The sequence below is a fragment of the Jaculus jaculus genome, chromosome 9 (assembly GCF_020740685.1).
Source record: "Jaculus jaculus isolate mJacJac1 chromosome 9, mJacJac1.mat.Y.cur, whole genome shotgun sequence".
NCBI classification, from domain to species: domain Eukaryota; kingdom Metazoa; phylum Chordata; class Mammalia; order Rodentia; family Dipodidae; genus Jaculus; species Jaculus jaculus.
Window position 1 is genome coordinate 6,995,376 of NC_059110.1, and position 27,546 is coordinate 7,022,921.

The following is a 27,546-nucleotide window of genomic DNA, read 5'->3' on the forward strand; positions in this document are numbered from 1 at the left end:
AGCCCTACTTGGTGAGAGACTGTCTCAAAAGAGTTGAGACAGTCTTTTACCTTTTGCTGCGTCCTTGAAGCTGAGAAGACTGTGCACCGAGTCCGTGAGGAGAGAAGACCAATATTGAATAACATTAGCTGTAAGTATGCAGGAGATGGTCAGCGTGCGGACCACTGGATTCAGCCCGACTTCAGCATCATCCAGGGGGCTGCAGGTGGAGCTCCAATGGAAGAGCAGCGACTCTCATTACACAGACGAGTCAGGGAATAAAGTACTCTCGAAGAGGCAAGTCACTGGCTAAATGTGGAGGTGGTAGAAACATAATAGCTTCACAAAAGTGACATAACCTAATCAAAGTGAAAATCAGCCAGAGGATGGGCTGGAGTAAAACTGAGGGCCTTGTCAAGAAAAAAAAAATCAGAAAAATAAACTCATTAACATCACATAATATATATATGTACTGAAACATCACATGCAGTTGCCATATTAGCACATACAATTTTCATAGCTTTACATATGTCTTAAAAGAAATTGAATTTAAATACTCAAGGTAGTAATTACAGAAAATAGTTCACTGGGAATAAAGATATTTTGGTGGTAAGTAACTATTTTCATTTACTTCATAATTTTGACAGCTTGGCAGGAAATGGCCATGTTAGTGATATCATCCGAGCTTGTTTGTGCCTAATAGGGTTCTCTCTTGTTATCTGTGTGACCTTGGGAAGACTCCAGTTCCCTCATCTTAAAATGAGGACAGTGATAAAATTGCTGGGAAGGTCCAATGAGATTGTGGGAAGGGACTGCCTGGCAGAGTCTGACATGTGGAAGGCGCCCAGAAAATGTGGATTGCTGGTATGATTGTCTTCTGGTTTATTTAATTTTTTTGCGAGGGAGGGTCTCACTCCAGCCCAGGCTGACCTGGGATTCACTATGGAGTCTCAGGGTGGCCTCAGACTCACGGCGATCCTCCTACCTCTGCCTCCCGAGTGCTGGGATTAAAGGCGTGCGCCACCACACCCAGCTGATTTTCTTCTTTTATCCAAAAAGTAACGAAAGGCGAGGGAAGGGAATGAAGAGCATTGGCAGGATGGAGGCCAGGTGGAAGGGAGGAGGAACAAGGGAAAAGGAAGATGGAGCGGAGTGGAGGAGCCAGCGGGGGAGACACTTTCGCCACTTCCCAGCATCTCCTGCAGATTCCGCACACCAACATTTTGCAAGCTCCCTATTCAAGGTAATGTTTGTCCCTCTGAGTACAGGCGGGGGCCCAAGAGAATCATTAACCTCCTTGGACCATCTGGCTTGTGGATGCCTTTGCTCCCCTGAAAGTCAACAACATCTAGGGATTGGGACACAGTTTCCTGGCCAGTCCCAACATGGACCACAAGGAAGTAATCTTTCTACTTCTCTTATTTCTAAACTCAGGTAAGCCTTGGTGATTTTTAAGCTTAATTTCTTATAGCATCATATTAAAAATAGATTCACTGTGTCTTCATATGTAATTCATTTAGTTGGGCTTTGGATTTATGCAATTTTTCAGTTCAAAACTCTCCGATTGAGGAACTCATGATGTAAATTTAATTTCCCCGCAACTCCTATTGGCATAAGTGAGGATGATTGGGCAGACCAAGCCACGGGTGATTTTTCAATTCTAAATGAATAGCGATTTTTGTGGGAATAATGAACCATGTAACAATTCAGACCTGGTTAGTCTCTTTGGCTGGCTCTTGGTGTGATTAAGTTCCACGGTTTTGGCTGAGCTACCGTATTTCCTCACTTCTAGGTTTACGCAGTTCCTTGAGTAGTCTGTTGTGCCCCTCAGTATTTCTCTGTTTGGCTTAAGGAAGCCTTTGTGTGGGCACAAGTTTGCCTCTTATGCCCAGGGGAGGCACGCACATCGCTTTTGAAGTGATGTGCACACACAGAAATTCAACAAGTATCCATTTTGGGCTTGGGATATGCCAGGCATATTTATACATGTGTGCACGTGCGTGTTGCTTACTGATACTCGGTTATGTAGATGGTGGCGTTGGTGGGTAGAGCATTTATCCTTATTATATAGATGAGGACATCTAGATGAGAAGAATTGTGATTATGGCCCATTGACCATTTTCTCATTCAGAAAGTAAAGAAGCTTGGCGAGCTTTATTCACTTCTAAGCTTTGTTTAAAACTCTCTAGAGCCGGGCATGGTGGCACACACCTTTAGTGCCAGCACTCAGGAGGCAGAGGTAGGAGGATCACGGTGAGTTCGAGGTCAACCTGAGACTACATAGTTAGTTCCGGGTCAGCCTGGACTAGAGTGAAACCCTACCTTGAGAAACCAAAAAACAAACAAACAAACAAAAAACTCTTTAGAAAATGATATTTTAAACATGAACAGTAATTTGTTTTCTTTTCTATGTGAGCATGTGTATGGCTGTTAGTATGCACATGGGTGTGTGTGTGTATATGTGAACATGTGTGTGATGCATGTGGAGGCCTGAGGACAACCCTGGGTGTTATTCCTCAGGTGCCATCCACCTTTGAGACAGGGTCTCTCAGTGGCCAGGGGCTCAACAAGTAGTCTAGACTGGCTGGTCAATGAGCTCCAGGAACCTCCTTGTTTCCATCTCCCCAGAACTGAGATCATAAACTTTACCTCCCCTAGCTTTTTTTTAATATTAATGTGGATTTTGGGGATCAAACTCAGGCCCTCATATTTGTCAGGCAAGCATTTTACCAACTGAGCTATATTCCCAGCCCCAATTTGTTTTCTTAAACAGATTGCTGAAATAGAATACACTATACACCCATTTAACGACATTCCAGTGGTTTTGAGTATATACAGGGTTATTCAACCATCTAATATAATTTAGACTATGTTCATTGCCTCCAAAAGAACCTATTCTCCTTCCGTCAATCTGCCACCAAAATGCCTTTAATTTATTTTTCTATCTTCATATATTTGATATTGTGGACATTTCATATAAAAGCAATCATACACCATGCTAGTAATTCTTTATATAAACAAGGTAGAGACACTTGAAATATAATCTGTGAATTACCAGTTGAAATTTTATAGGTTGTACTTTATGGATAATACATTTGGATTGAGTGGAACCCATTCAGAAACACCACATGTATTTGAAAATGCAGAGCAGAAGATTAAAAAGATTTTTGTTTTGGGAGAGAGAGAGAGAGGGAGAATATCTCAGCTCAGCCCATGGAAACACAAAGTTGGTGGGTTACCTCCCTCCCCTCTAGGCTTAGAACAAAATTTCTGCAGCAGGACTAATGTACATCTTAACCAACTGAATGGAGAAATTCTTTCATGACCTCTGTTTCAAAAGAAAAGTGCTCACTCTGATTTTCTGTGGAAATGACTTTTACCTTTCCAGTCCACTGAAACAACCGGGAGAGTAGTTAGTAAAAAGTGGATAAAGATCTTGCATTTCACAAACAACTAACATTTTTGTTTACTCACATAAGTATTCATGCACATACTATAGTGATGGAAAACATCCAACATTATTACTGCTTTGGTAGTAATGTATACTTACAATTTGCCTGTAATACACATATTTTTCCCACTAAGAGATTTGTTTAACATTTCTTTGTCAACAAACCTCATTGCCATTTGAGCTCTGAAGATAAAGGGAACAGTTAAAAGCCTACTTGCAGAGCCTGACAGACTGGCTTTGATTCCCTGGGACCCACACAAAGACAGACTCACAAAGTAGTGTATGTGTCTGGAGTTAGTTTGCAGCAGCAGAAGACCCTTGTTCACCCATACTGTCTCTCTTCCTCACAAATAAATAAATCAAATTATTCTTAAAAGAGATATTTGGGAGTAAAATTAAAATATAAAAGAAAAAACAACCTGACTCTTTTGGGATATTTCTTTGGGATATCAGCCCCTAAGGCGAGGTTTAGCTCTACACTATACACTAAGAAACATGACTGTATGGCACTGTTAAAGCTAATGATATAAATGGGAAGATTATATCCTTTAAATGTCATTCATAACTTTCCCTGGTTCACATCCCAAGGGCACATCACAGGTTAACTTAACTCTCTGCTGGATCCATGTTACAGGTCTATTGTGCTTTTCAAATCATACATTCATCTCTAAAACTTACCCAAACTCTACTGTTCTTGAAAATGAGAGTTCAAGTTAAGACAAAATGAAAACCTGAAAGACCAATTTCTTTATGCTCTTTCATGCATTTGTAAAATGCTTTGAAAGTCTAACATGCATCGCCAGCTTTCTGCTCTATAATCCATCCATCCAGTTTGGAGTGTCTTTAATTGAGGAAAGATGGAGTAGCAGAGGCAGGGAGAGGGAGGACTTTGGAAGATCCTCTCTTAGTCTATTGTCTTCCACTGTTCCCACTTCCGAGCCTGGTCACTCTTTAACCCACTCGATATGGCTTTGGTCCCTGTCACTCCCCTCAGGTGGTCAAGGTTGCCATATTGCTCAACCCATGAAAACTTTGCTGTCTTCATTTCATTAACCCCTTCAGCCCCTCACTCCTGTGGAAAGCACTAGCAATTATACTGAAAAGATAGGAACTGGGGCTCCAGGCTTGTAAAAGAGCTGGCAGGGCAAGGCCAAGCGTTGTGTGGAGCTGTTGATCAGGGAGCCTTGGCAGCATGTGATGGAAGCAGGTCTGAGGGCCCTTGGGTCATGCTCTGCAGTGACAAGAGGGGGAGTAACAGAGTTGTCATAGACTTCACTCACAGGAAACCAAAGCCAGGCCAGGCGTGGTGGTATCTGTTCATAATCCCAGTGCTTGGGAGGCTGAGCAGGACCATTGTCATGAATTCGAGGCTAGCTGGTCTACACAATGAGTTTCGGGCCAGCTAGAGTTACATGGTAAGGTCTTGTCTTAAAACAAATGGACAGACAACATAATCAAAGCCAGTATTTGTCCTAGGCTCTGCAAATGTACACACATACACGTGTACATACATGCATACATATGTGGGTGTATATATACACACATATGCATATGTTTGCTTGTATGTAAAATTTACTCTGAAATACCAGATACCTATCACTCAATGAAGGACAAATAAAAATCAATTTTAGTAATACAGTTAGCATTGATAGTATCTTACTGATTTAGACAAGGCAATCAATAGCATGCAAAAAGTTTACTCTTAAAAGTTGACTATCTGGGTCAGGCGTGGTGGCGCACGCCTTTAATCCCAGCACTCAGGAGGCAGAGGTAGGAGGATTGCCATGAGTTCGAGGCCATCCTGAGACTACAGAGTGAATTCCAGGTCAGCCTGGGCTAGAGTGAGACCCTACCTTGAAAAACCAAAAAAAAAAAAAATTGACTATCTGGGCTGGAGAGATGGTTTAGCAGTTAAGGCATTTGCTGGTGAAGCCTAAGGGCCCATGTTTGATTCTCCAGATCCCATGTAAGTGAGACACACAAAGATGAGGCAAGGGCAAGGTCACACATGCCCACTAGGTGGCACAAGCATCTGGTGTTCGATTTCAGTGGCTGAGGCCCTGGCATGTCAATTCTCTCTCTCTCACTCTCTTAAAAAAATAAATAAATAAAAATGTTTCATATCTATTTAGTAACATAGAGGTTATTTCATAGTTCTAACCTATCATTCTGGCTATTCTTTCAGTATATTGCAATCTGCTAATGGAGCTGTTTACCTAACTCAACGATTTTACTCACTCTCTTCAAATAAAGCAGCAGGTGTTATTTGGTCGGTACAAAGCAAATAAATCAAAAAGCCATGGTAAGTGAACAATGGTATTGAGGAGTTTTCTTAGCGTTTCTCCTCTTACCTTCTGTTTCCAGGTCAAGGTGACTCCCTGGATGGCTACGTAAACACCCAAGGGGCTTCGCTGTTCAGTCTCACCAAGAAGCAGCTAGGAGCAGGCAGCGCAGCTGACTGTGCAGCCAAATGTGAGGCAGAAACAGACTTCGTCTGCAGGTATCTTCATGGCCATTGTCCTGAGGCAAGAAATCTTGCTGTCTGAGACATCTCCAACGGATGGGCGCATTGCCTGACTCTGTTCTGCAGGGCGTTCCAGTACCACAGCAAGGAGCAACAGTGTGTGATCATGGCTGAAAACAGGAAGTCCGCCTCCGTCATCAGGATGAGAGACGTCGTCCTGTACGAAAAGCAAGGTGTGTGCGTTTTCTTCCTCCCTCGCCTCTTCCTCTTCCTCTCCTCTGTCTTTGATCTAGGAGGTTGGAGAATGCAGACACTGGGGCACAGAGAGAGCGCGCCTGAATTAGGACAAGATTTGGCACCCAACTGGTGATGTCAACTTGAGTCTCTTTTGTCACATACGATGATTGGATAGAAAGATCACTTCCATCTCTGCGGCCCTGGAGATAAGATATACAATATACAAAACTTAATTTGCTTTTTAAGGGAGATGGGGAGTCTGAATGTTCCCAATGAGCTTGGCTTCTGCTTCTTCTGGGTGACTGTTCTTGGGCTCTCCTTTCTTCCTTCCTTGCTTCCTTGCTTCCTTCCTTCCTTCCTTCCTTCCTTCCTTCCTTCCTTCCTTCCTTCCTTCCTTCCTTCCTCTCTCTCTCTCTCTCTCTCTCTCTCTCTCTTTCTTTCTTTCTTTCTTTCTTTTTTTCTTTCTTTCTTTCTTTCTGTATTGTTTTCAAGGTAGGGTCTCACTCTAGTCCAGGCTGACCTGGAATTCACTATGTAGTCTCAGGGTGGCCTTGAACTACAGTGATCCTCCTACCTCTGCCTCCCAAGGGAGGGAGTAATGGCGTGAGACACCACACCCCACTTTGGGCTCTCATTTCTGAATGAGAGCTTACTACAGTAGAAATACTGAGGCATTTTAAATCCTTAGTAACATTTAAATAAGGACAAAAATCTTTACATTTATTAAATTTTCCACTTTTTCTTGATGGTGTGTGTTTTACCAAGTCCCTGAAAGACTGTCTTTTAGAAATGCAAGAAAAGGGCCTGGAGACATGGGCCAGCAGTTAAAACACTTGTGTAAAAAGCCCAAGTTCCACTCCCCAGCGCCCCCCCAAAAGCCAGATGTGCAAGGTGGCACATGCATCAGGAGTTTGTTTGCAGAGGCCCTGGTATGCCCATTCTCTCTGTCTATATTTTCTCTATCTTTCTCTGCTTGCAAATAATATAAAATAAAATAATGTAAAAGAAATGCAGAAAAATTGCAGTCCCTTGTCAACAGTATCCTTCACAATGCAGACCAACAGGATAAGAAGTGGCCTGGACCCCAATGGAATGTTTTTTTAGAGATACAAGAGTGCCATTAAGTACACACAAGGATTTCAATGAATGAATTACACTTTAAAAATACCTCTGGAGCCAGGTGTGGTGGCATACACCTTTAATCCCAGCACTTAGAGGGCAGAGGTAAGAGGATCACCATGAACTTGAGGCCACCCTGAGACTACATAGTTAATTACAGGGCAGCCTGGACCAGACTGAGACCCTACCTCAAAAAAAAAAAAAAATCCCTGTGGGCTGGAGAGATGGCATAGCGGTTAAGGTGCTTGCCTGTGAAGCCTAAAGACACGTTCAACTCTCCAGGTCCCACGTAAGCCAGATGCACAGTGACGCATGCATGCAATGTCACACATGTGCACAAGGGGGCACATGCATCTGGAGTTGGGTTGCAGTGGCTGGAGGCCCTGTGTGCCATTTTTCTCCCTCCCTCTTTCTCTCTCACACACATATACACATGTTTTGTTTTTTTTTTTAAAGGCCAGTCCATTGGGCTTGCCTCAAAAAAAAAAAAAAATCCCTCTGCACTCAGAGGAGATGGCTGGATTGGTAAAGCCCTTGCTTCCCAGAGTGAAGACCTGAGTTCAGACCCCCCGCACCCATGTAAGTGCCGGGTGGGTTTGGTGGCCTGTAATCCCAGTGGTTGGGATGTGGAGACAGGATCTCTGGGGCGAGCTGGCCATCTAGACTAGCTGAATCAGTGAGCTCTGAGTTCAAGTGAGAGACCTTGCCTCAAAAAACAAGGTGGATTGGGTGTGGTGGTATGCGCCTTTAGTGCCAGCATCGGGGAGGCGGAGGTAGGAGGATCACCATGAGTTCAAGCTCAAGAGTGATTTTCAGGTCTACCTAAGTTAGAGGGAGACCCTGCCTCAAAACAAACAAACAAAGCAAGGTGGGAAGTGAGGGAGGGAAACACCAGACGCTGACCTCTGGCCTCCGCACGCTCGCGCATACTTGGGCACCCATCCACACACTTGCATCCACACGCATGGGAACACGCATGCGTTCCCGTTCCCCTCTGCCTCTTCTATACCCTGTTGCTGGGCCAGTCACAGCAGCAGGGTCACGGTAACAACTTAGCTCTCCAAATGTTCTATACCGCAAGTTCTCAGGAAGCTATGAGACTTCTGCTTTCTTGTACTTTCGTTTTATGTTTTGGCTTTCCGAGTTAGGGTCTCTCTCTAGCCCAGGCTGACCTGGAATTCACTGTGTAGTCTCAGGGTGGCCTCGAACTCATGGCGATCCTCCTACCTCTGCCTCCCGAGTGCTGGGATTAAAGGCGTGTGCCACGACACCTGGCTTTGCTTTCTGGAACTCTAGACAGTGTCTTGCAAAACTTGACCACAACACTCTCATGGAAGTCTTCCTTTAGGTTGGGATTATTTCTTCAAGTTCCTCATCTTCTCAGATTTAGTGAGCTATACTCCTACTGTTCCCTTCCTGACCTCTGCACCCCCAACTGTTGGGGTTCACTGCAGGTTAAAACGAAACCTCATCGGTGGAAGTTACTAGTTCTTAAACAACGGGTAAAAGATGGGAAAAATAAGATTGCCTACTGTCTCCCAGGTTTTTATTCAAGGGGGGGGGCAGGGATTCTTTTTGTAAAAATATTTATTTATTTGCAAGCAGAGATAGATAGATACAGAGAGAGAGAGAGAGAGAGAGAGAGCAGAGAAGGAGCCAGGGCCTCCAGCTGCTGCAAATGATCTCCAGACACATGTGTCATTTTGTGCATCCGGCATTACGTGGGTACTGGGGAATCAAACCCGGGTTGTTAGGCTTTGCAGGTAAGTTACTTAATCACTGAGCCATCTCTCCAGCCCAGGAGTGGGATTCTGGCTACAAAATGCTAGCAAATCGTTAACCAGGAGGAACACAGGGGTGGACCGCCAGGCTGAGACTGAAGTCTGAAGTTTGGAGGCTTTGCTTGTTTTCAAGGGAGCAAAAGGTTATATACACGCTGGCAAGGACATACAAACAAGAGAGAGGCGAAAAGTCAAAAGTCAGGGATTTTCTGGTCCTGGGTTCTTTCCTGTGGAGCACGGACCCACGACTAGCTCTCCAGTCAGGGCTTTGCTGGGAAGCATCAACACTGGATTCTATTACACCTGCCATTTGCACCATCAAGGCCAGTTGGGGCCTCTGTAGTCGCTGGTCCCTCTGCACCTAGCTGCATGTGTGACCTCTAAGAAATGGGCCTTGCATATCCAAAACCCTTGTTAATACACTTAGATTAAAATCCATCCACAAGCAGTGGCTCATGCTGGTAACCCCAGCACTTGGGAGACTGAGGCAGAAAGATGAGATGTTTGAAGCCATTCTAAAATACATATACTTTGAGGCCAGCTTGGTCTTCATTGCAAGACTCTGTTTTAGAAAAAAAAACTGGTCAAGTAATTTTACACATTGATAGAATACACTGATAGAACACAATTCAAGATGTATATAAAAAGTCTAATGACCTAATCAGGGTGATTAGACTAATTTTCCTTCTGCTAGCTCTTTTTAAAATACAATAAATTGAAGAGCTGGGTGTGGTGGCACACGCCTTTAATCCCAGCACTTGGGAGGCAGAGGTAGGAGGATCGCCGTGAGTTCGAGGCCACCCTGAGACTACATAGTGAATTCCAGATCAGCCTGGACTAGAGTGAGACCCTACCTCGGAAAACCAAACAAATCAATTAAATTAAATTAAAATTAAAATAAATAATTTGTTCTAAGTTTTATTCATCCTACTGTGCCTCCTTGCAAAAACTCTTCCTTGGCCCCTGGAGCTGCCTTTCTCTGAGTAGCCCGTGTTGACACCTTCTGTGAGGGTCAGCGCAGTTACTGCTGCAGCATCCAAAGGAAGCTGTGATCACTCTTCACCCATAGAGCTGGTAAAGGCGCTGGTTTGCTGGAGGTGTGTTACGTGAACTTCCCCCAGGTCAACATATCAGAAACCAGGCTTTCGTGAGGAATCTCAGAGGATGGTCTGAATGTACCAGAAACATTATCGTGTTTTCACCGAAAACACGAGCTAGTGTGGTCAGCATTTGCTCACTGCACGGAACCCCGCCGGGCTCGCTCTTCCTTTCCTGCAGAAGCCGGGCTACGTGCGTCACTACGGCTGCCACCATCCTGCTCTTGGCCTGTGGAGCAAGAACTGCATGTAGAAGCTCGCTGACTAGCTTTAGAGTTTTATGGTTTGCTTTTTCCTCTTTAAGCTCATGTCATTACCTGTATGAGGGGATTGACAATTTTAAAAGAATTCAACTCTTGAGTTCTTTTTTTTTTTTTTTGGTTTTTCAAGGTAGGGTCTCACTCTGTTCCAGGCTGACCTGAAATTCACTATGGAGTCTCAGGGTGGCCTTGAACTCATGGCAATCCTCCTACCTCTGCCTCCCGAGTGCTGGGATTAAAGGCGTGCGCCACCACGCCTGGCCAACTCTTGAGTTCTTAAAACACACAATGAAACAACATGGTGGGTTATTTTTTCACTTTCATTTCTCAGTTTATGTTATAATTAAGCATAATCTGTCTCCCCCCTCTGTAAAGGCCCTTCCTCCTTCTTTTGTTCTGTCTTATTACTAGTCACTCACCCATTCATTTCCTTTCTGTCAGCATCCGGACTCCATTCCTCAGGTTCCAGCCTTAGCCTGGGGCCAGGCCCACAAGGGGCAGAGGCAAGAGTTCTGAATGAATACATCAGTGTCAGAAATGGCTGGGCCACGGCAGCCTTTTGCAGGGTCCACCTTTCAGAAAGTTGGAAGCCCTGCCTGCTTTGAGGTCTCTCCCCCAGTGGGAGTGTGCTGTGTGAACCTTCTGGAAATTTCTTCCTTGGATTTTTAACCTCTGTGGGCTTCTTTCAGTGTATCTGTTGGAATGCAAGATTGGCAATGGGAGGAGCTACAGAGGTACCATGTCCAAGACGAAAACTGGCATCACCTGTCAAAAGTGGAGTGCCACGGTCCCCCACAGACCAAAGTAAGACTTTCTCCCTCTTTTCAGTGTCCCCGAGCTGTATTTAGAACCATTCTGTCATTTCAAAGTGAACCCAAATACCGGCATGAGCAGATAGAGAACCTTTGGATGTGAATTGGAAAGTGTTTCCTTCCTAAGCCTAAAACTTAGCGGGGGGGCCCAGTGGAAACAAGACAAAATTCCTTGGAGGTCAAGCATAAGAAAACACCAGCTGGGCATGGTGGCACACATCCTTAATCCCAGCATTCAGGAGGCCTAAGCAGGAGGATCACAGTGAGTTCAAGGTCACTCTGAGACTACCCAGTGAATTCCAGGTCAGCCTGGGCTAGAGGGAGACCGTGCCTTGAACAACCAAGAAAAGACAAGACCAACGATGATGGTGTTCAGGATAGATATGACCCCATCAGATGCACTGAGATAGGACTGGCGTCACATGCCCACCTTGACATTGTGGACCAAGTGAGCACACAGAACAGAAAAGGTGACAGGTTTACAACCCGGTCATCATTTTGTTGTCACCCCGCTTGCATTTTCCCCAGCACAGTGTCAGATGATGTTAAGTCCCCTGTGACAATGCCAGTATTATCTGTGACGAACCCGAGGTCCCAGACAGCTGAGGTGGTCCCCAGGACAGGCACTTGGAAGATCCAGAAATAGAGCTTGCCTGTTTAGAGGTCAAGTTCGCCCCTGTGTGTTTTTTCGCAGCAACTCCTTTCTAGAACCGAAGTTTAGCTCTTCCTCTCCCCCACCGCCCAGGCTGCATTTCGGAGAAAACCCAGCTTGAGAGATCAGACCATACAGACTGCGCGGCCCTAACTGGCTTGGCTCCCTCTCGGCCGCCCAGCTTCGACCCCATCTGTTGGTGTTGACGTTGCCATGGCCGTTTCCCCTGGTCTAAAGTGGGAGACGTAACACCTCGGAGACAGGAGTTTCCATCAGGGTTTAGTAAGAGAATATGGAGGAAGAGTTCGGTGGAATGCCGGGTACACAGTTCACACAGGCATTTATTTGTTGCTCTGAGTTACACGGAAAAGAGGATCACTGGCAAAAGCACTGATTTGGAGTGAACCAAGGGTTCTGCAGGCATCTGAAGCCTTGCTGTCTCTGCAGCGCGTGCAGCGACCCGCTTGGGCTCCACTTCCCAGGCATGGCTCACCGTGATCATGACGGTAAGATGAGCCACTGGGCCAGGCGGCCCCCAGTAGAGGAACGGAGGCAGCTGAGCCACACTGGGGTGACAGAACTCAGACCCCAGACAGAAAGCGCCACATGTCTTTCTGACTCCCCGCGCATGCTCGTTTTAGGGTGCGGTCATGGTCCTCTTTCTCTGCCCTCTGCAGATACACCCCTGACAAGTACCCTGAGGAGGGGCTGGAGGAGAACTACTGCAGGAACCCGGACAATGACGAGCAGGGGCCCTGGTGCTACACGATGGACCCCAACGAGAGATACGGCTACTGTGACACCCCCGAGTGCGAAGGTCAGCAGTGACTGAGCGAAACCTGCCGCCTAGCGCTGCTTGCCCTAAACAGGGCCATGCGTCTGCCTCTTGGGAAGGAGGGCGATTTCCCTCAGTCCTCCAGTATCGACCTGCGGTTTTGTTTTTCGTTTCTGTTTTTAATTAATGTGTTGCTTCAAGAGGAACACGCATGACTCATCTAACTCTAGACACAAACTCCCTGGGCTTAAACTTCTCATGCAGCCTAAAATGCCAAACACCTTTGGAATTAAATAGCTAAAACTAAGACCATCACATCAGCAGATCTGGAGTAAATGATCTTAATTGAACCTAGGTGGTTCTATTGTCTGGTTGAAGGGAAGCTGAGACACAAGCCAGTTTTTATATTCTCACTCTTTTATTTTCACGGGCCAACAATTCCATAGCGCACTTCAGAGGTCAATGCGGAAAAATGGATAAAAACATCTCACTGGAAATATTTCCTCATTTCATATTTCTAGGTGTGTTTATTACAGCCAGGGGAAATAAACCCAGTTGGGATGGGGGCACCAGTGCAAACATGTACCAGGAAACAAGGCACTTCCCCCGTCCCTTTAGCTGGATAAGTAAATTGTATCTTCTCTGTGAGCACACTCTGTCTGCTGCAATTCTCCTTATTATTCAGTAAAAGTTACAACCGTGGGCCAGGAAGGTGGCTTAGCACTGAATGGTTTGCTGTGAAAGCATGAGGTTCTGAGTTTGGATCCAGAAGCCACATAAATGCTACATGTGGTGTTGCAACACCTGTGATATCTGTGCCAGGAAGACAGAGACAGGGGCTCGCTGGCTAGCGTAACTGAATAGCAAGAGATCCTGTCTCAAGGAGTAGTGCAGAGAGCCACCAAGTAAGACACAGACATCAAACTGTGGCTGCCCCACGCATAGGCACACATGTGGAGGCACACCCACATCCACACACATACAAGTACACCCACATGCATGCATACCACACACACACATGCATACACATACAAAAAATTACAGTTGGATGTTACTTTGCTTTACCATGGGACTTCAATAATTCTCAAAGGTTTAGTCTATAAATAAGAAAAAAAAAACACAACCAGTCCCATGTCTCAAAAATATGCATGAGTCTTGACAAAAAGAGGTTCAGCCACTTGAACTGATTGAGTGTTGTCCTATGAAGAGGTCGCTTGGGACAAGCAGAAGCTCCAACAGGAAAATCCCAAGGTGGTGCCAGTTTTTCAGTCATTCGAATGATCAGGATAACCTTGTAGAATTTTCGTAGGTCATTTTTAAAATGCAGATGCCCAGTATTTAGACATCATCGCGAGGAACTTCCAGGCTCTGAGAACGTAGGCACCCTCCCCAACCTGTCCCTCCCAGTTTCAGGACATGCACCATGGAGCTTCTGAATTTGCCCAAGACTATCATAGTTAAGGTAGGACAGACCAGTATATGCTATGTATGCCATTTGAAAAAGAGAGCGACACTTCGGATGACAGGATGGCATTTTGAGTCGTTATTACCAAGTGGAGGCAAGACGGACTGGAGACATCTCTGGTGGGATTCTAGAACGTAGTACTTTGTCTTGCTGCAGCCACCTCAGTTTCTTTCTTCTTTTCTTCCTCACACCGTACAGATGAATGTATGCATTGCAGCGGAGAGAATTATGTGGGCAAAATCTCCACGACCAAGTCTGGACTTGCATGCCAGGCCTGGGACTCTCAGAGCCCTCACACCCATGGATACATCCCTTCCAAGTAAGTCTACCTGCAGGTGGCAGCTCTCCAGTCACGGGCTATTCTTCAGATGCTTTAGCCTCAAGAAGTGCACCCCAGGGCCAGGAAGATGGCTCTGTGGGTAAAGTGCTGGGTGAGCAAGCGTGAGGAGCTGAGTTTGGATCCCCGGTGCCTGCACGCACGCTGGGCATGGCGGGGTATGTCTGCAATTCCTGCCCTGAGGGGGCAGAGATAGGACCATCCTTGGGCGTGCTGGCTACCTTGTCCAGCCCCGTTGATGAGTTCTGAATTAGAGATCCTATCTGGGGACATGGCTCTGTGGTCAAAGGTACTTGCTTGCAAAGCCTGGCAGCCTAGGTTCAACTCCCCAGGACCCATGTAAAGTCAGGTGCACAAAGTGATGTATGCATTTGGTGTTCATTTATCAGGGCAAGAGGTCCTGGTGCACCCGTACGTTCTCCCTCTCTGAACACAAATGGATAAATTAATTTTAAAAATTAAAACTTATGGTGCAGAGCAACTGAGGAAGAAACCCAGCATCAACCTCTGGTATACACACACACACACACACACACACACACACACACACACACGGGACGTTTAAAAAAAAAAAAAGGGTGGATGGCACTTGAGGACAACATCTGAGGCTGTCCTCTGGCCTCCACGTACACGGGTACATGTGCCCACACCATATACATGTATGTTCACTCACATACATGAACATACACATGCATGTATACCACACACACACACACATATACACACACACACAATTGCTTTTTAAAAAATTTTTTATTCTTAAACCCCCCAAAAATAAAAGCCGGACATGGAGGTGCACACCTTTAATCCCAGCACTCGGGAGGCAGAGGTAGGAGGATCGCGGTGAGTTCGAGGCCACCCTGAGACTCCATAGTGAATTCCAGGTCAGCCTGGGATAGAGTGAGACCGTACCTCAAAAAACCAAAATAAAAAATTATTTTTACTTATTTATTTGAGAAAGTGAGAAAGAGGCAGACAGAGAGAGGGAGAACAGGCACACCAGGGCCTCCAGCCACTGCAAATGAACCCAGTTGCATGTGCCCCCTTGTGCATCTGGCTGACGTGGGTCCTGGGGAACTGAATCTGGGTCATTTGGCTTTGCAGAAAAGCTTCTTAACTGCTAAGCCATCTCTCCAGCCCACAGATTTCTTTAAGTTCCATTCATTACACATAGAACTTGTTTGCTTACATCAACTCTCCAGAAGGTAAGGTTACTGTTGTTAGAAACAGTCCTTAGAGGGCTGGAGAGATGGCTTAGCGGTTAAGCGCTTGCCTGTGAAGCCTAAGGACCCTGGTTTGAGGCTCGGTTCCCCAGGACCCACGTTAGCCAGATGCACAAGGGGGCACATGTGTCTGGAGTTCATTTGCAGTGGCTGGAGGCCCTGTCGCACCCATTCTCTCTCCCTCTCTCTCTGCTGCTCCCAAATGAATAAAAATAAACAAAAAAGAAAAAAGAAAAAGAAAAAGAAACAGTCCTTGGAGTAGCAAGCCCACCTTTCCTCCTGGACGGCTGTCTTTCGGAGGACAGCCTGTTTCTCACTGTGTCTTTGGTGACTGACTGTGCCCAGCCCAAGGTGGATGCTCAGCGTCTGTTCACCCTCCAGATTTTCCTCCACGAATGTCAATGTCCACTGATACTAAACTTTTTGTCCACTCAGATTCCCAAGCAAGAACCTGAAGATGAATTACTGCCGAAACCCTGACGGGGAGCCTCAACCATGGTGCTTCACCACCGACCCTAACAAGCGCTGGGAGTACTGTGACATTCCCCGCTGCAGTAAGTGCGCCCACACCGCACCCGCATGCCATGCTCTTGGAAGGAGGGAGGCAGCATGTGGGCGGCTGAGGGCGGGGCTTAAAGGGCGCTCCATCAGTCTGCAGGACGTTCCTTAGTTATTTTCCCCCTTTTTAAAAGCTGACCTGGAGATGCAGCTTAGGTAGAGTGCCTGTCTGGCATGCACATTGGAAAGTAGATACAGGGTTTTAGTAATGCCAAGCCTGTCTTCAAGGGACTCAGGGAGCTTTGGGCTTTTATGGAAGAGAAGCAAAAGGTCAGTTTGTGTATAGCTGATGGAGCAGGTGGACTCGCTCAGACCTGTGGTCTGGTCAGTCGTTTCTTCAGCTCGGCTCCTGTGGTGGGTTCTTGGACTGTCACATCGCTGCCATCACTCGAGGTGAGGGTCTGGGTTCCACAAGGTGATGACTTTCTGACACAGACTGCAGCCTCAACATCATGGGCGGTCCGCCTCACTTGGAGGGAGGTCTGTCCCGTGAGGTTCATTGTTGCTTTTCCTAAAGATGCTCTTTTCGTTGGTCCTGCCAGTCGTCTCTCAAATCCGGGGTGATTGTGGGACAGAATGATTTGGGAAGAGTTTAAGAGGCAAATGATAGAGACATAGAAAGACAAAATGGAGTTAGGTCAGTAATGGAGCCCTTCTTCATGAGCACACCATCACAGCTCTGCTAGTTCCCTTTTCCTTGGCTAAAGGGAGATTAGACATCTGATGATTTCTTGAACTTTATTACCAGGAGCAGTTCTTACCAAGGGTTGTTTTGTCAAGTAGGATGTCTGTGGGCATCTATTTTATTTTATTTATTTTATTTTATTTTTTGAGCAGTAGGAAAAGAGAGCCCAGAAGAGCTAGTAGAAATGACAGGGAGGAACATTTTCATACTATTCATTCTTTGAAAGTGTCTGTAAGCTTGGACAGAGCCCATCAATGAAGGTTAGAAAGGACCCGTGAAGGCTGGTGACCCTCCTTTGCTTTGACTGACATCCTCGGGAAGCCCAGGGTCTTAGGTAGTTTCCATGTTTATCACTTCAGTTTCTCCTCATGGGTTTTCTCCCCTCAGGAATGTCTTGGTTTCCAGTTGCCTTTTCTTCCCTTGGAGGCATATGGCTATTAATGGTGGTTTTCTGAATTCCTGTTTTGTTGACTATGTGACCTGTCCAACCTTAACTGCAGATTCATCAGCCTTTGTTTTTGGTTCTAAATCTGACTTCTATGTTTTGAAGCTCCATTGTTAGGCACATACACATTTAAGGCATCTGCTCTCTTTCCTGTGGACTCTTTCTCAGCTGTGTGTCTTTATGGAATATACTGCCCGTCAGGTGTTTGCTCAGTGAATTATGTATTCTTCACTGGCATATTCGAGGTGGGAATGGGCACTGATTTTTACTATTCATGGTGATGCAAGAGGACAGAGAAGAAAGCATTTGTGCCCCAATGGAGAAGTTCCTCATCAAATGGTCTCATAGGTGAAGATTCTACCAAACTAACTTCTTGCCCTGGCCCCCCAAAATGCTAAACAATTTCCAAGTACCAATTTCAAGCCAGTAGCAAAGAGAAGACAGGCTGAGTGCCCCACATCCATCCTCCCGTAATGCCGACTGCTATGTTCTTCATCTGAAAAAAAAAATGTTCCTTATAATTTTTTTTCCTCATTCAAGCAACCCCCCCGCCCCCTCCTGGTCCGACCTACCAGTGTCTGAAGGAAAGAGGTGAAAACTACCGCGGGACAGTGTCTGTCACTGTGTCTGGGAACACCTGTCAGCGCTGGAGTGAGCAAAGCCCCCACGAACACAACAGGACTCCAGAAAACTTCCCCTGCAAGTATGTCCCTCCTCGCCTCCCGTCCGCCCCTGTGGGCTGTGGAGCCCATTGACTTTGCCTTACTTGTAGTCACTTGAAGAGCCCAACAGTAAAGTATTCAGGAGTAAAAATAGAGATCAAGGGCTGGAGAGATGGCTTAGCAGTTAAACGCTTGCCTATGAAGCCTAAGGACCCCGGTTCGAGGCTTGGCTCCCCAGGTCCCACGTTAGCCAGATGCACAAGGGGGCGCACGCATCTGGAGTTCGTTTGCAGAGGCTGGAAGCCCTGGCGCGCCCATTCTCTCTCTCTCCCTCTATCTGTCTTTCTCTCTATGTCTGTCGCTCTCAAATAAATAAATAAATTTAAAAAAAAAATAGAGATCAAGACAGGTGCAAGGAACATGAAATTCAGCATTATTTTCCTGTTAATTTCTTTCCTCTCAGTGTAGTTCCCACACCAGCAGCATCAGGATCACCAGAAACTTTGCTAACTGTGCACATTCCTGAACCCAACTCCAGATCTGCCAAGTTAGAAACTCTGGGGTATGGCCCAGCAGTATGTTTGGTAAGACCTCCACTAAATTCACGTCAAAACAGTCACTGTTCCTGTAACTTAAGGTCTTCATTTATGACGTAGATACCGGAGACAGCAGCAGTGTGGGAAATGCCCAGTGTGTTCCCAGCATAGAACACAGTACCTAACACAGACCAAAAGACACATTTGATGTGATCGTATGGAGTCAAGGAATACATTTCAACCATCTTCCCAAAAGAAATTCCCGTCCCTTGTTTCTGTGACATCCTGTGAGCTAGGTGAGGTCGACTGAAGCTTTCTTCTTGTTCCTGTCTATTGAAGTTACTTTCTCGTTGCTGGAACAAAACATCTGACCAGAAGCAGCTGATGGGAGGAAAGGGTTTACTGAGGCTTACAGTTCTGAAGGGCAGTCTCATTGCGGCAGGGAAAGCATGGCAGAGCAGAGGCTGGGCACCATGTCTGGTCACATCAGCTGGGAGGTAGCAGCAAGAGTGAACATCCAGCCGGGCTGGACTAATAAACCTCAATGTCACCCTCAGTGACACACCTCCTCCAGCAAGACTCCATCTCCCAAAGGGCCCACAACATTACCAAAATGATACCAGCTGAGGACCAAAATGCCAAAACACTTGAGCCTCTGGGAGTAGCTTCATTCAAACCGCCATAGTGTTGTTCAGTTTGTGAGACTCCAGAGCACGAGCTGGATCTGCATACTGTTTCATCGTCATTCACAAACAGGCATGCACCTTGTTTCTTCTAATTTTTTTTCTTTTATTTTCATTTATTTATTTGAGAGCAACAGACAGAGAAAGAGGCAGATATAGAGAATGGGCGCACCAGGGCCTCCAGCCACTGCAAACGAAGTCCAGATGCGTGCGCCACCTTGTGCATCTGGCTTACATGGGTCCTGGAGAATGGAGCCTCGAGCTTGGGTCTAAGGCTTCACAGACAAGCGCTTAACCACTAAGCCATCTCTTCAGCCCACACCTTGTTTCTTTAAACCTTTTAAGGAAGTCAGGCATGGTGGCTCACATCTTTAATCCCATTACTTGGGAGCCAGAGGTAGGAGGATCACAGTGAGTTCAAGGCCACCCTGAGACTACATAGTGAATTCTGGGTCAGCATGGGCTACAGTGAGATCCTTCCATAAATAAATAAAAGCCTTTTGAGGAGCCAAACTTACACTTCTTTTCCAGAGATTTGACTGAAAACTATTGCCGTAATCCTGATGGAGAAACAGCTCCATGGTGCTACACCACCAACAGTAAAGTGAGGTGGGAATACTGCAAGATCCCGTCCTGCCAGTCCTCTGCCTCGGACCTGGAGCTTTCGGATGCCTTGGGTACGGCGAGTGATGCGGTTGGGTGTTACCTCAGTTGGCCAAGAACTCGCCTTGCGTGAGGACCTGAATTTGGTCCTCAGAATTCGTGTGAAGATTCTGGGGGTTGGTGGTACCCTCCTGTCACTCTACCACTGGGGAGGGAGGGACAGGGGGACCCCCAGGGGACCACTGGTCTGCAAGTTTAGCCTGCTTGGTGAGCTCCAAGCATATGAGAGACTCTGTCTCAAAAACGCCCTCGAGGGGGCTGGGCAGATGGCTTCGCAGTTAAAAACGCTTACTTGCAAAGCATGCTGTCTTGGGTTCAGTTCCCCAGCCCCCATATACAGCTGAATGCAAAGCGGCACCCGCGTCTGTGATCTCACTCACGGCCGGCTTGTCTGCTGTTTGCATTCCTGAAGTTCATCTACATGGCAAGAGAGCCCATCTCCATGAAGGTGGAGCACAGCCACCTTGAGCTTTTCCTGTGACCTCTACTCATGAACTGTGCCATGTACGGGTGTACACACACACACACACACACACACACACACACACGGAAATAAGTATCTGAAGGACAAACACGACAACACCCAAGGCTGTTCTCTGGCCTCCACAAACATGTGCATACAAGTGTATGTGCACCCACCCGCACACCTGCACCTGCATACGCATGAACCATCTACCACCTATACATACGTGCTTGTTTGGCATGTTCATCTTGCTGCGGGTATGGAAAGAGCTACTGTAGAGCTCGTGTCATGACTTGCTTCACACATGTGTCCGCGCCGGTTCCTGCTTGAACTGACTTCTTCTACTTCCATTTCAGCATCACCTGAGCTCACCCCCGTGGTCCAGGAGTGCTACCAGGGTAATGGGCAGAGCTATCGGGGCACCTCATCCACCACTATCACAGGAAAGAGATGCCAGTTTTGGTCATCGATGACTCCTCATCGACATGTGAAGACCCCAGAGAACTTCCCTGATGCGTATGTCCTTGGGTTTACCCGCGAGGGAAGAAATAGCCAGCTTGGGTTTCTGTGAAACAAGCCATGCTATAAGCTAACTTCTTAGGACCAAATCTCTCTAAGATCTAGAACTGGGAGGAGTGGACAAAGGGTCTTAGAGATGAGCCACTGTAGACTGGACATCTTTGGAGGTGGCCTAGTCACACTGGTGGAAACCTTAGGAGAACAAATAAACACTTAGCAACAGGGCCATTTCCAGCCCGTGCTAAACATCAATGTGACATTTCAGCTATAGGTGTTTCTTACTCCACCTCAAGCTGCCGAGGTGAAGGTTGTATTTGACCTGTGCCTTGGGTCCTAGGTCAGTGCGTGTAGCTGCTCCTGTGTCACTGTTTCTTTCAGTAATCCCTCCAGGGCAGGCTCCCTGGGTCCTGGGCACCAGCACTCTGCAGGGAGATGAGTTCCCAGGGGAGCAGTGGTGGGAAGGCAAGCACACAGGTGCCAGGAGGTGGAGTGGACAAAAGACTAAGTCTGTTCACGCCATGTCTCAGCCATCAGTGACCTTAGCCTATATGAGAGAAACTATTTTCACACGGTGGGAAACAGGTTGGGGCATTTTAGAAAGCAAAGCAAATGAGATCAAGATGAGGGTGTGCCGGCCTTCTTCTGGAGGCTCTTCCTGCATGAAGTGTGAAGAAGAGCCAAAGGACACCCCAGCCGTCTTGCTGAACTGAGGGCAGAGGTTTCAGTGTGGCATCACCTGGGTGCTGGGATGTTCCAGGCTCAGAAGTCACAGGAAGGATCCAGCGGGATCTAGAGAAGGGTCCTCACTTTAGAGGGAGAGATTCCACGGGAAGAGTGGGGCGCTGGACAACGGCCACAAAAAGAGCTATCAGGACTCAGTGAGGTGCAGGGAGACAGAGAACTCAGATATCACCAGGAGGCATCTGAAGCCTAATGAGAGGAGAGACCTCACTGAGCATCTTGCACGTTCAGTAAAGCCATACTTTAAGGAGGTTAGCGCATTCTTAGAATAAAGACCATTCTGGCAACGTCCCAGCACAGCTGAAAAGCAAGCCTAACAAGACCAAAATGACTCCGAGTAAATTAACTGCATGCCGAAAGAAAACTCAGCAATCTACGGAGGAAAATAATAAAGTCAAGTTGCTCAGGAACGCGACATCCACAACGTCCAGAGCATATTTTCAAATTGATTAGACATACAAAGACCACTAAATGTGGGCTGGGGAGATGGGTCGATGGATAAGGCACTTGCCACTCAAGCCCAAGTACCCTGGTTCAGATCCCCAGACCCCGTGTACAAGCCAGAAGCTGTGACTGGCTTCTGTAATCCTAGCATGCTGAGAGGGAGAGAGGAGGTGGAGACAGCAAAAATTCTTAAAGCTACCAAAATTCAACATTATCTAATATCTACCTACCTACCTACCTAGTTGTGTTTAAGAACTTAAAGGAAAATATGGCCCTAAAAGAAACAAATGGATAATATCAATTGATAGGAAAAGTCTACAAGAGGCAAATGTAAATTGAAGAACAGAAGAATGTATGTGTCATGAGTTAAAGTTTCAAAACTGACATTACCATCAGGTCCGATGTTCCAAAAGAAGAAAATGATAAAAAAAATCCCAAATAATAATAATAATAATAAAAACTGCTGTGCAAAGGAAGAACAAAATGTTGGGGAAAAGCAGTATCAAGAACCTGTTGAAAAAATATACAAAGACGCAGTAGAAGAGAGATTATGGGATGTAAAAATTCCTTAATGTAATGATGGCTTAAGAACCCAAATATGATGAAAATGATAAAGCTCAGACTCAAAAAGCATCACAAATCAGAAGTAGAATTAGTAAAAGAAAAACTAGATGGTTTACTGGGGCACACCATAGCTAAAACCAAGGATAAAGTGAAAAATCTTAGAAGCAGCCAGAGATAAGACGCATTTGCATTAAGAAACGGTCATTAAAATGAATGATGCCTTCTCGTGAGAAATTTCTGGGCTTCCAGTTTCCAGTGCCGAACACAGTGCAGGTCACGATGGAGCTGAAGAGACTCGGGGGATGAGGATTGAGAGTTTGGGGCAACGTTCTTGGGAGGCTCCAGTGCGGGGGGAGGGGCCATCCTCCGGCATTCCCAGGATTCTCAGCTGTGATGTCTCTTCTTACTCAATTTTTTCCCCTGACTCCTCCATAGCCCCTCTGGAGCCCCTGGACTGCCAAGGCACCTCACCTTATTTCTTCCATCAGACCGTTCTTTAATCTCACCCCAGTGTCCTGGCTCCCAAGTGGCTTCAGCCACAGAGGATGGACCCAGAGCAGGAGGTCCCTCCCCAGGAGTGTGTCCCATAGAAATGACATGCTGCCTGGGTGCTTGTTTTCTAGGCCAGCTTTTGCCTTTAAAAATTATTTTAATTTATTTATCTGACAGAGAAAGAGAGCAAGAGAGAGAGAATGGGTAGGCCAGGGTCTCCAGCCACTGCAAACGAACTCTAGATGCTTGCACCTCCTTATGCCTCTGACTAACATGGGTCCTGGGGAATTGAGCCTGGGTCCTTGGGCTTTGCAGGCAAATGCCTTAACCACTAAGCCATCCCTCCAGCCCCAGGCCAGCTTTTGAACACAGACTCACTTGATCAACCTGATTCCACATGTACAGTGGCATGAATTCCATATTAACCTTGTACTATGAATACGTAGCATTTATGTCATGAGTGAATGAGATTAGATTGTTATCATCTTACTATGCCATTACTTTTCTGAGTAAAACATTTTATTTCCAGCTCACATATCCCTATGTGGTCTTATGTACAATGAGATCAATAAATTTGTATTTGTTAAAAAAATATCTAACATTACAGTTCAAAATCTATATTGGTTACCCATGGGGAAAGAATTTATCAGAATATAGAAAGAGAATATTGTTGATAGTTTCCTTCACACATTTATATGTTATCTCAGTTTTAAAAATTATTTATGAGAAAGAGAAAGAGAATGGGTGTGCCACTTGTACCTTGCACTGCAAACCAACTCCGGATGCACGCACCACTATGCATCTGGCATTACATGTATACTGGGGAATCAAACTCTGGCTGTCAGGCTTTGCAAGCAAGCACCTTTAACCACTGAACCATCTCCCCAACCCTCTCACAGTTTTTATATGGAGTATTTACCAACATAGGTCAAGAGGGCCCTTTGTGCTTGGGGTGTTAATACAATACCTCTAACAAAAGCATTTCCGACCCTTGCTTACAGTTTTGTGGTATCGTTAGAGGGAGTTGGAACCTTCCACCTCTGCTGACTTTGTTGTCTGGGGGGTTTGCAGCGACCTGAGGATGAACTACTGCAGGAACCCGGATGCTGACAAGGGCCCTTGGTGCTACACCACAGACCCGAGCGTCAGGTGGGAATACTGCAACTTGAAGAGATGCTCAGAGGCAGAAACCAGCCCCACGGAGTCCTCGCCTGTGGCCCAGGGGCCTGGCTTGCAGGCCACTCCTGCGCCAGGTAACCAGATGGCACCAGACGAGTGTGGGTAGGCTTGCCCGTTGGGACGAGAGGAAGGCATTACTGACACAAGCTCCCCGAAGCCCTTGTGGGCTCAGGGTCTACTGTGTTGAAGGAGCCTCAGTGCCATCTAGGGGCAGCAGGGCACTGATGTCACATGCATGAGTTGTATCCTAAGGATCTCTGTCAACCTGGGTGTTCTCTGTAGGAACTCACGTTGTTGTAAAATCAAATTATCTTGCTAACCTAACCCAAGTTTCCCTTCTAACATACTATTAAACGTGCGGTTATCTCCAAGTCAGTAATCATGTCCAGTAACTTTCTAAGTTAGGTAGTGTTCCCTGTCACATTTGGCATCCTGGCACTCTGAGGTGTGTCTCACATGGGCTCTGTCGCCAAACCACCCAACACAACTGTGTTTACTTTGCATCACCCTTGGGCTACACAGAGGCACGTGACCACCCGCTCCCTTTCTTACAGACTGCATGTTTGGCAACGGGAAAGAGTACAGGGGCAAGAAGGCCACCACTGTGACTGGCACCCCATGCCAGGGGTGGGCTGCCCAGGAGCCTCATCGACACAGCATCTTCACCCCAGAGACAAACCCCCGGGCGGGTCTGGAGAGAAACGTAAGTCACTCTGCTGAGAGACCTTTAAAGAGTATTGAGTTTTGGATTTCACGAGACCAGCTGGGACCGACCTTTGGTGTTGGGGGGAAAAGAGTGGGGGCGGGGAGTTGCAGCCATCCCAGGGGAGCAAAGCTGATGCCCCGACTGGCTTCTGCGGCACAGGAAGTACTGCAGATGGACGTGCCTCACCCTGAGGTCACATTTGTCCTCACGTCCCTTCTGTGCATGTTTCTGGCTCCTAGCATTTTTCTTTAGGGTTTTTTTTTTTAAAGTGTGCATGCATATGTGTGTGCGTGTGTGCGCGTGTGTCCATGTTGTGTTGCCTCAGACTGTCACCAGCCACTAGGCATGCTCGCCCACAGCTCTGAGGAGAGCACCAGCTGTCCCCCATCCTTCTTCCCAAGTGGCCTTGTTCTGAGCCGGAGTCTCTTCATCGATTCTGCAGCTTGTGGGTTTCCAATAATTCTTGGGTTTCTGCTCCCCCATGTGGCCATGCCCAGCTGTCTAGGTAAAAATTCAAACTCTGCTGGGGTCAGTCTCCCTCGGGCTTATGCGGGAAGCATGCTTCCCCACTGGGCCATCTGTCCAGCCTGTCTTTCCTTTAGAAACCAAAGATGTTCTTCAGGACATGTTAGTGTGATTTTCTAGAGAAAAGCTGTGCGGGTCGTGAGGACTTCCCGTGATAGAACCTCCCCTAGACTCACAGCCTCTCTGGCACGGTGTGCTTTGAGGACGTCTGACACAGGAGTGGCCCAAACCTCTCCCTCCTTTCACTGACCACTCTGCACAGCACTTCTGACTCCGGACTGAAGGCAGGGTTCTCCTTCCACACCAAGCAGCACCCCACCAGCCGAGTGTCCTAAAATCCAGCTCCATTCTGACACTGTCTATCTGGACACGGGGGTCAGATCCCGCAGCTTCTGGGCTCCTGTGCCACAGGGCTGCCCTCCCGTCAGATGCCAACTGCCAGGCTGGATTTGCAGTATCAACGGACTCACTATGATTCAGGTCCTGACGACCATCTCTTTAGGTTTGGTTGACTTCCTTGAGCACCTCATAAGTTCTGTGAGGGACACTTCACAGTGTCCCAGGGGCCACTGCAGATGCTACAGGTGTGCCGACAGGTGGAGAGACGTGGAAGGCAACGTGTGGGGGTGGGGGTGAGCTGTCAGGCCCTCTGGGAGGACACTAGTCCCAGCACCTCCACATGCCCAGCTTCCAGGAACCTCTCTGAAACCAGGATATATTTTTTTTCCCCTGGTATCTTTGTTTTTTAAGTCAACATGGTTGGTTACAACGTTGGCTTTTGATGATCAAGCTCAACCTTTAGTCTGTCTCCCTTCCCTGGACGTCAGAGCATGGGGCTGGAAGCCACGACACTCTGATCATACAGTTGGTTTTGCTAGCAACCATCCCCCATCCTGAAGTGTCCCAAGAGTCCACACAAGTCATCTCATCAGAGCAAAAGATGCGCCTATCACCAGAAAGGTTCCAAGGGTCTTAGAAGCTCGGTGTGTTTGGTCTTGCAGTCAGAAGCCACGGGGCAGAGACCACATCTGTGCTTATTGTATCATGGTATCTGAGAAAACATTGCCTTTCTGCCTTTTAAGAAAAAGTATTTATGTATTTGAGAGAGAGAAAAAGGCAGATAAAGAGAAAAAATGGGAGTGACAGGGCCTCCAGCCACTTCAAATGAACTCCAGATACGTGCACCACCTGGTGCTTCTGGCTTACGTGGGTCCTAGGGAATTGAACCTGAGTCCTTTGACTTTGCAGGCAAGTGCCTTAAGCACTAAGCCATCTCTACAGTCCACCCTTCTGTCTTGATCCCCAGGGGGTAAAAGTGTTTTCTTTTTTTCAAGGTAGGGTCTGACTCTGGCCTAGGAATTCACTATGGAGCCTCAGGGTAGCCTGAAACTCATGGTGATCCTCCTACCTCTGCCTCCTGAGTCCTGGGATTAAAGGCATGGGCCACCACACCAGGCTACAAGTTTTGTTTTTTTTTTTTAATCAATAGACAATAGGGTTTCATGGGTAGAGGACTGCTGAAGCCAGCCAGCTGTAAGATGAGTGAGTTTGTAATGTCCCAATGTCCCCTGAGGCTGGCTCTCTCACACGTATGTGGTCCGGGCTCCCGAGGGAGGCCCACCTATGTCTGCTCTGCACATATATCCTCCTGGGATGCCCCACCCTTTGTCCAGGGAGTAGCCTCTGTGTGTGTGTTTGTGTGCGTGTGTGGGCACACTTGTGTGTGTAGTTACATGTTGTTGCAGTCAGGTTCGCATTGCTGGCGGAAATCACCCAACCAAGAGCAGCTTTTGGGGAAACAAAGGTTTATTTTGGCTTATAGACTCAAGGGGAAGCTCCCTGAAGGTAGAGAAAAATGATGGCATGAGCAGAGGGTGGACATAACCGCCTGGCCAACATCAGGTGGACAATAGCAACAGGAGAGTGTGCCAATCACTGGCAAGGGGAAACTGGCTATAACACCCATAAGCCCACCCCCAACAATACACTACCTGCTGGAGGCGTTAATTCCCAAATCTCCATCAGCTGG

General features: G+C 46.9%; 1 protein-coding gene across 1 annotated transcript in view; it reads left to right on the forward strand.

Annotated features, from left to right (window-relative positions):
• The first annotated feature begins 1,364 nt into the window (after positions 1-1,364).
• Plg (plasminogen) overlaps positions 1,365-27,546 on the forward strand; it is a 43,676-nt gene continuing 17,494 nt past the window's right edge. Inside the window, exons 1-12 of the mRNA XM_004651095.2 lie at positions 1,365-1,413; positions 5,795-5,930; positions 6,021-6,127; positions 11,078-11,192; positions 12,530-12,669; positions 14,291-14,411; positions 16,088-16,206; positions 17,881-18,043; positions 19,753-19,898; positions 20,704-20,863; positions 24,179-24,360; positions 24,841-24,989. Coding sequence (XP_004651152.2) covers positions 1,365-1,413; positions 5,795-5,930; positions 6,021-6,127; positions 11,078-11,192; positions 12,530-12,669; positions 14,291-14,411; positions 16,088-16,206; positions 17,881-18,043; positions 19,753-19,898; positions 20,704-20,863; positions 24,179-24,360; positions 24,841-24,989 — 1,587 coding nt within the window. The remainder of the gene's footprint in view (positions 1,414-5,794; positions 5,931-6,020; positions 6,128-11,077; positions 11,193-12,529; positions 12,670-14,290; positions 14,412-16,087; positions 16,207-17,880; positions 18,044-19,752; positions 19,899-20,703; positions 20,864-24,178; positions 24,361-24,840; positions 24,990-27,546) is intronic.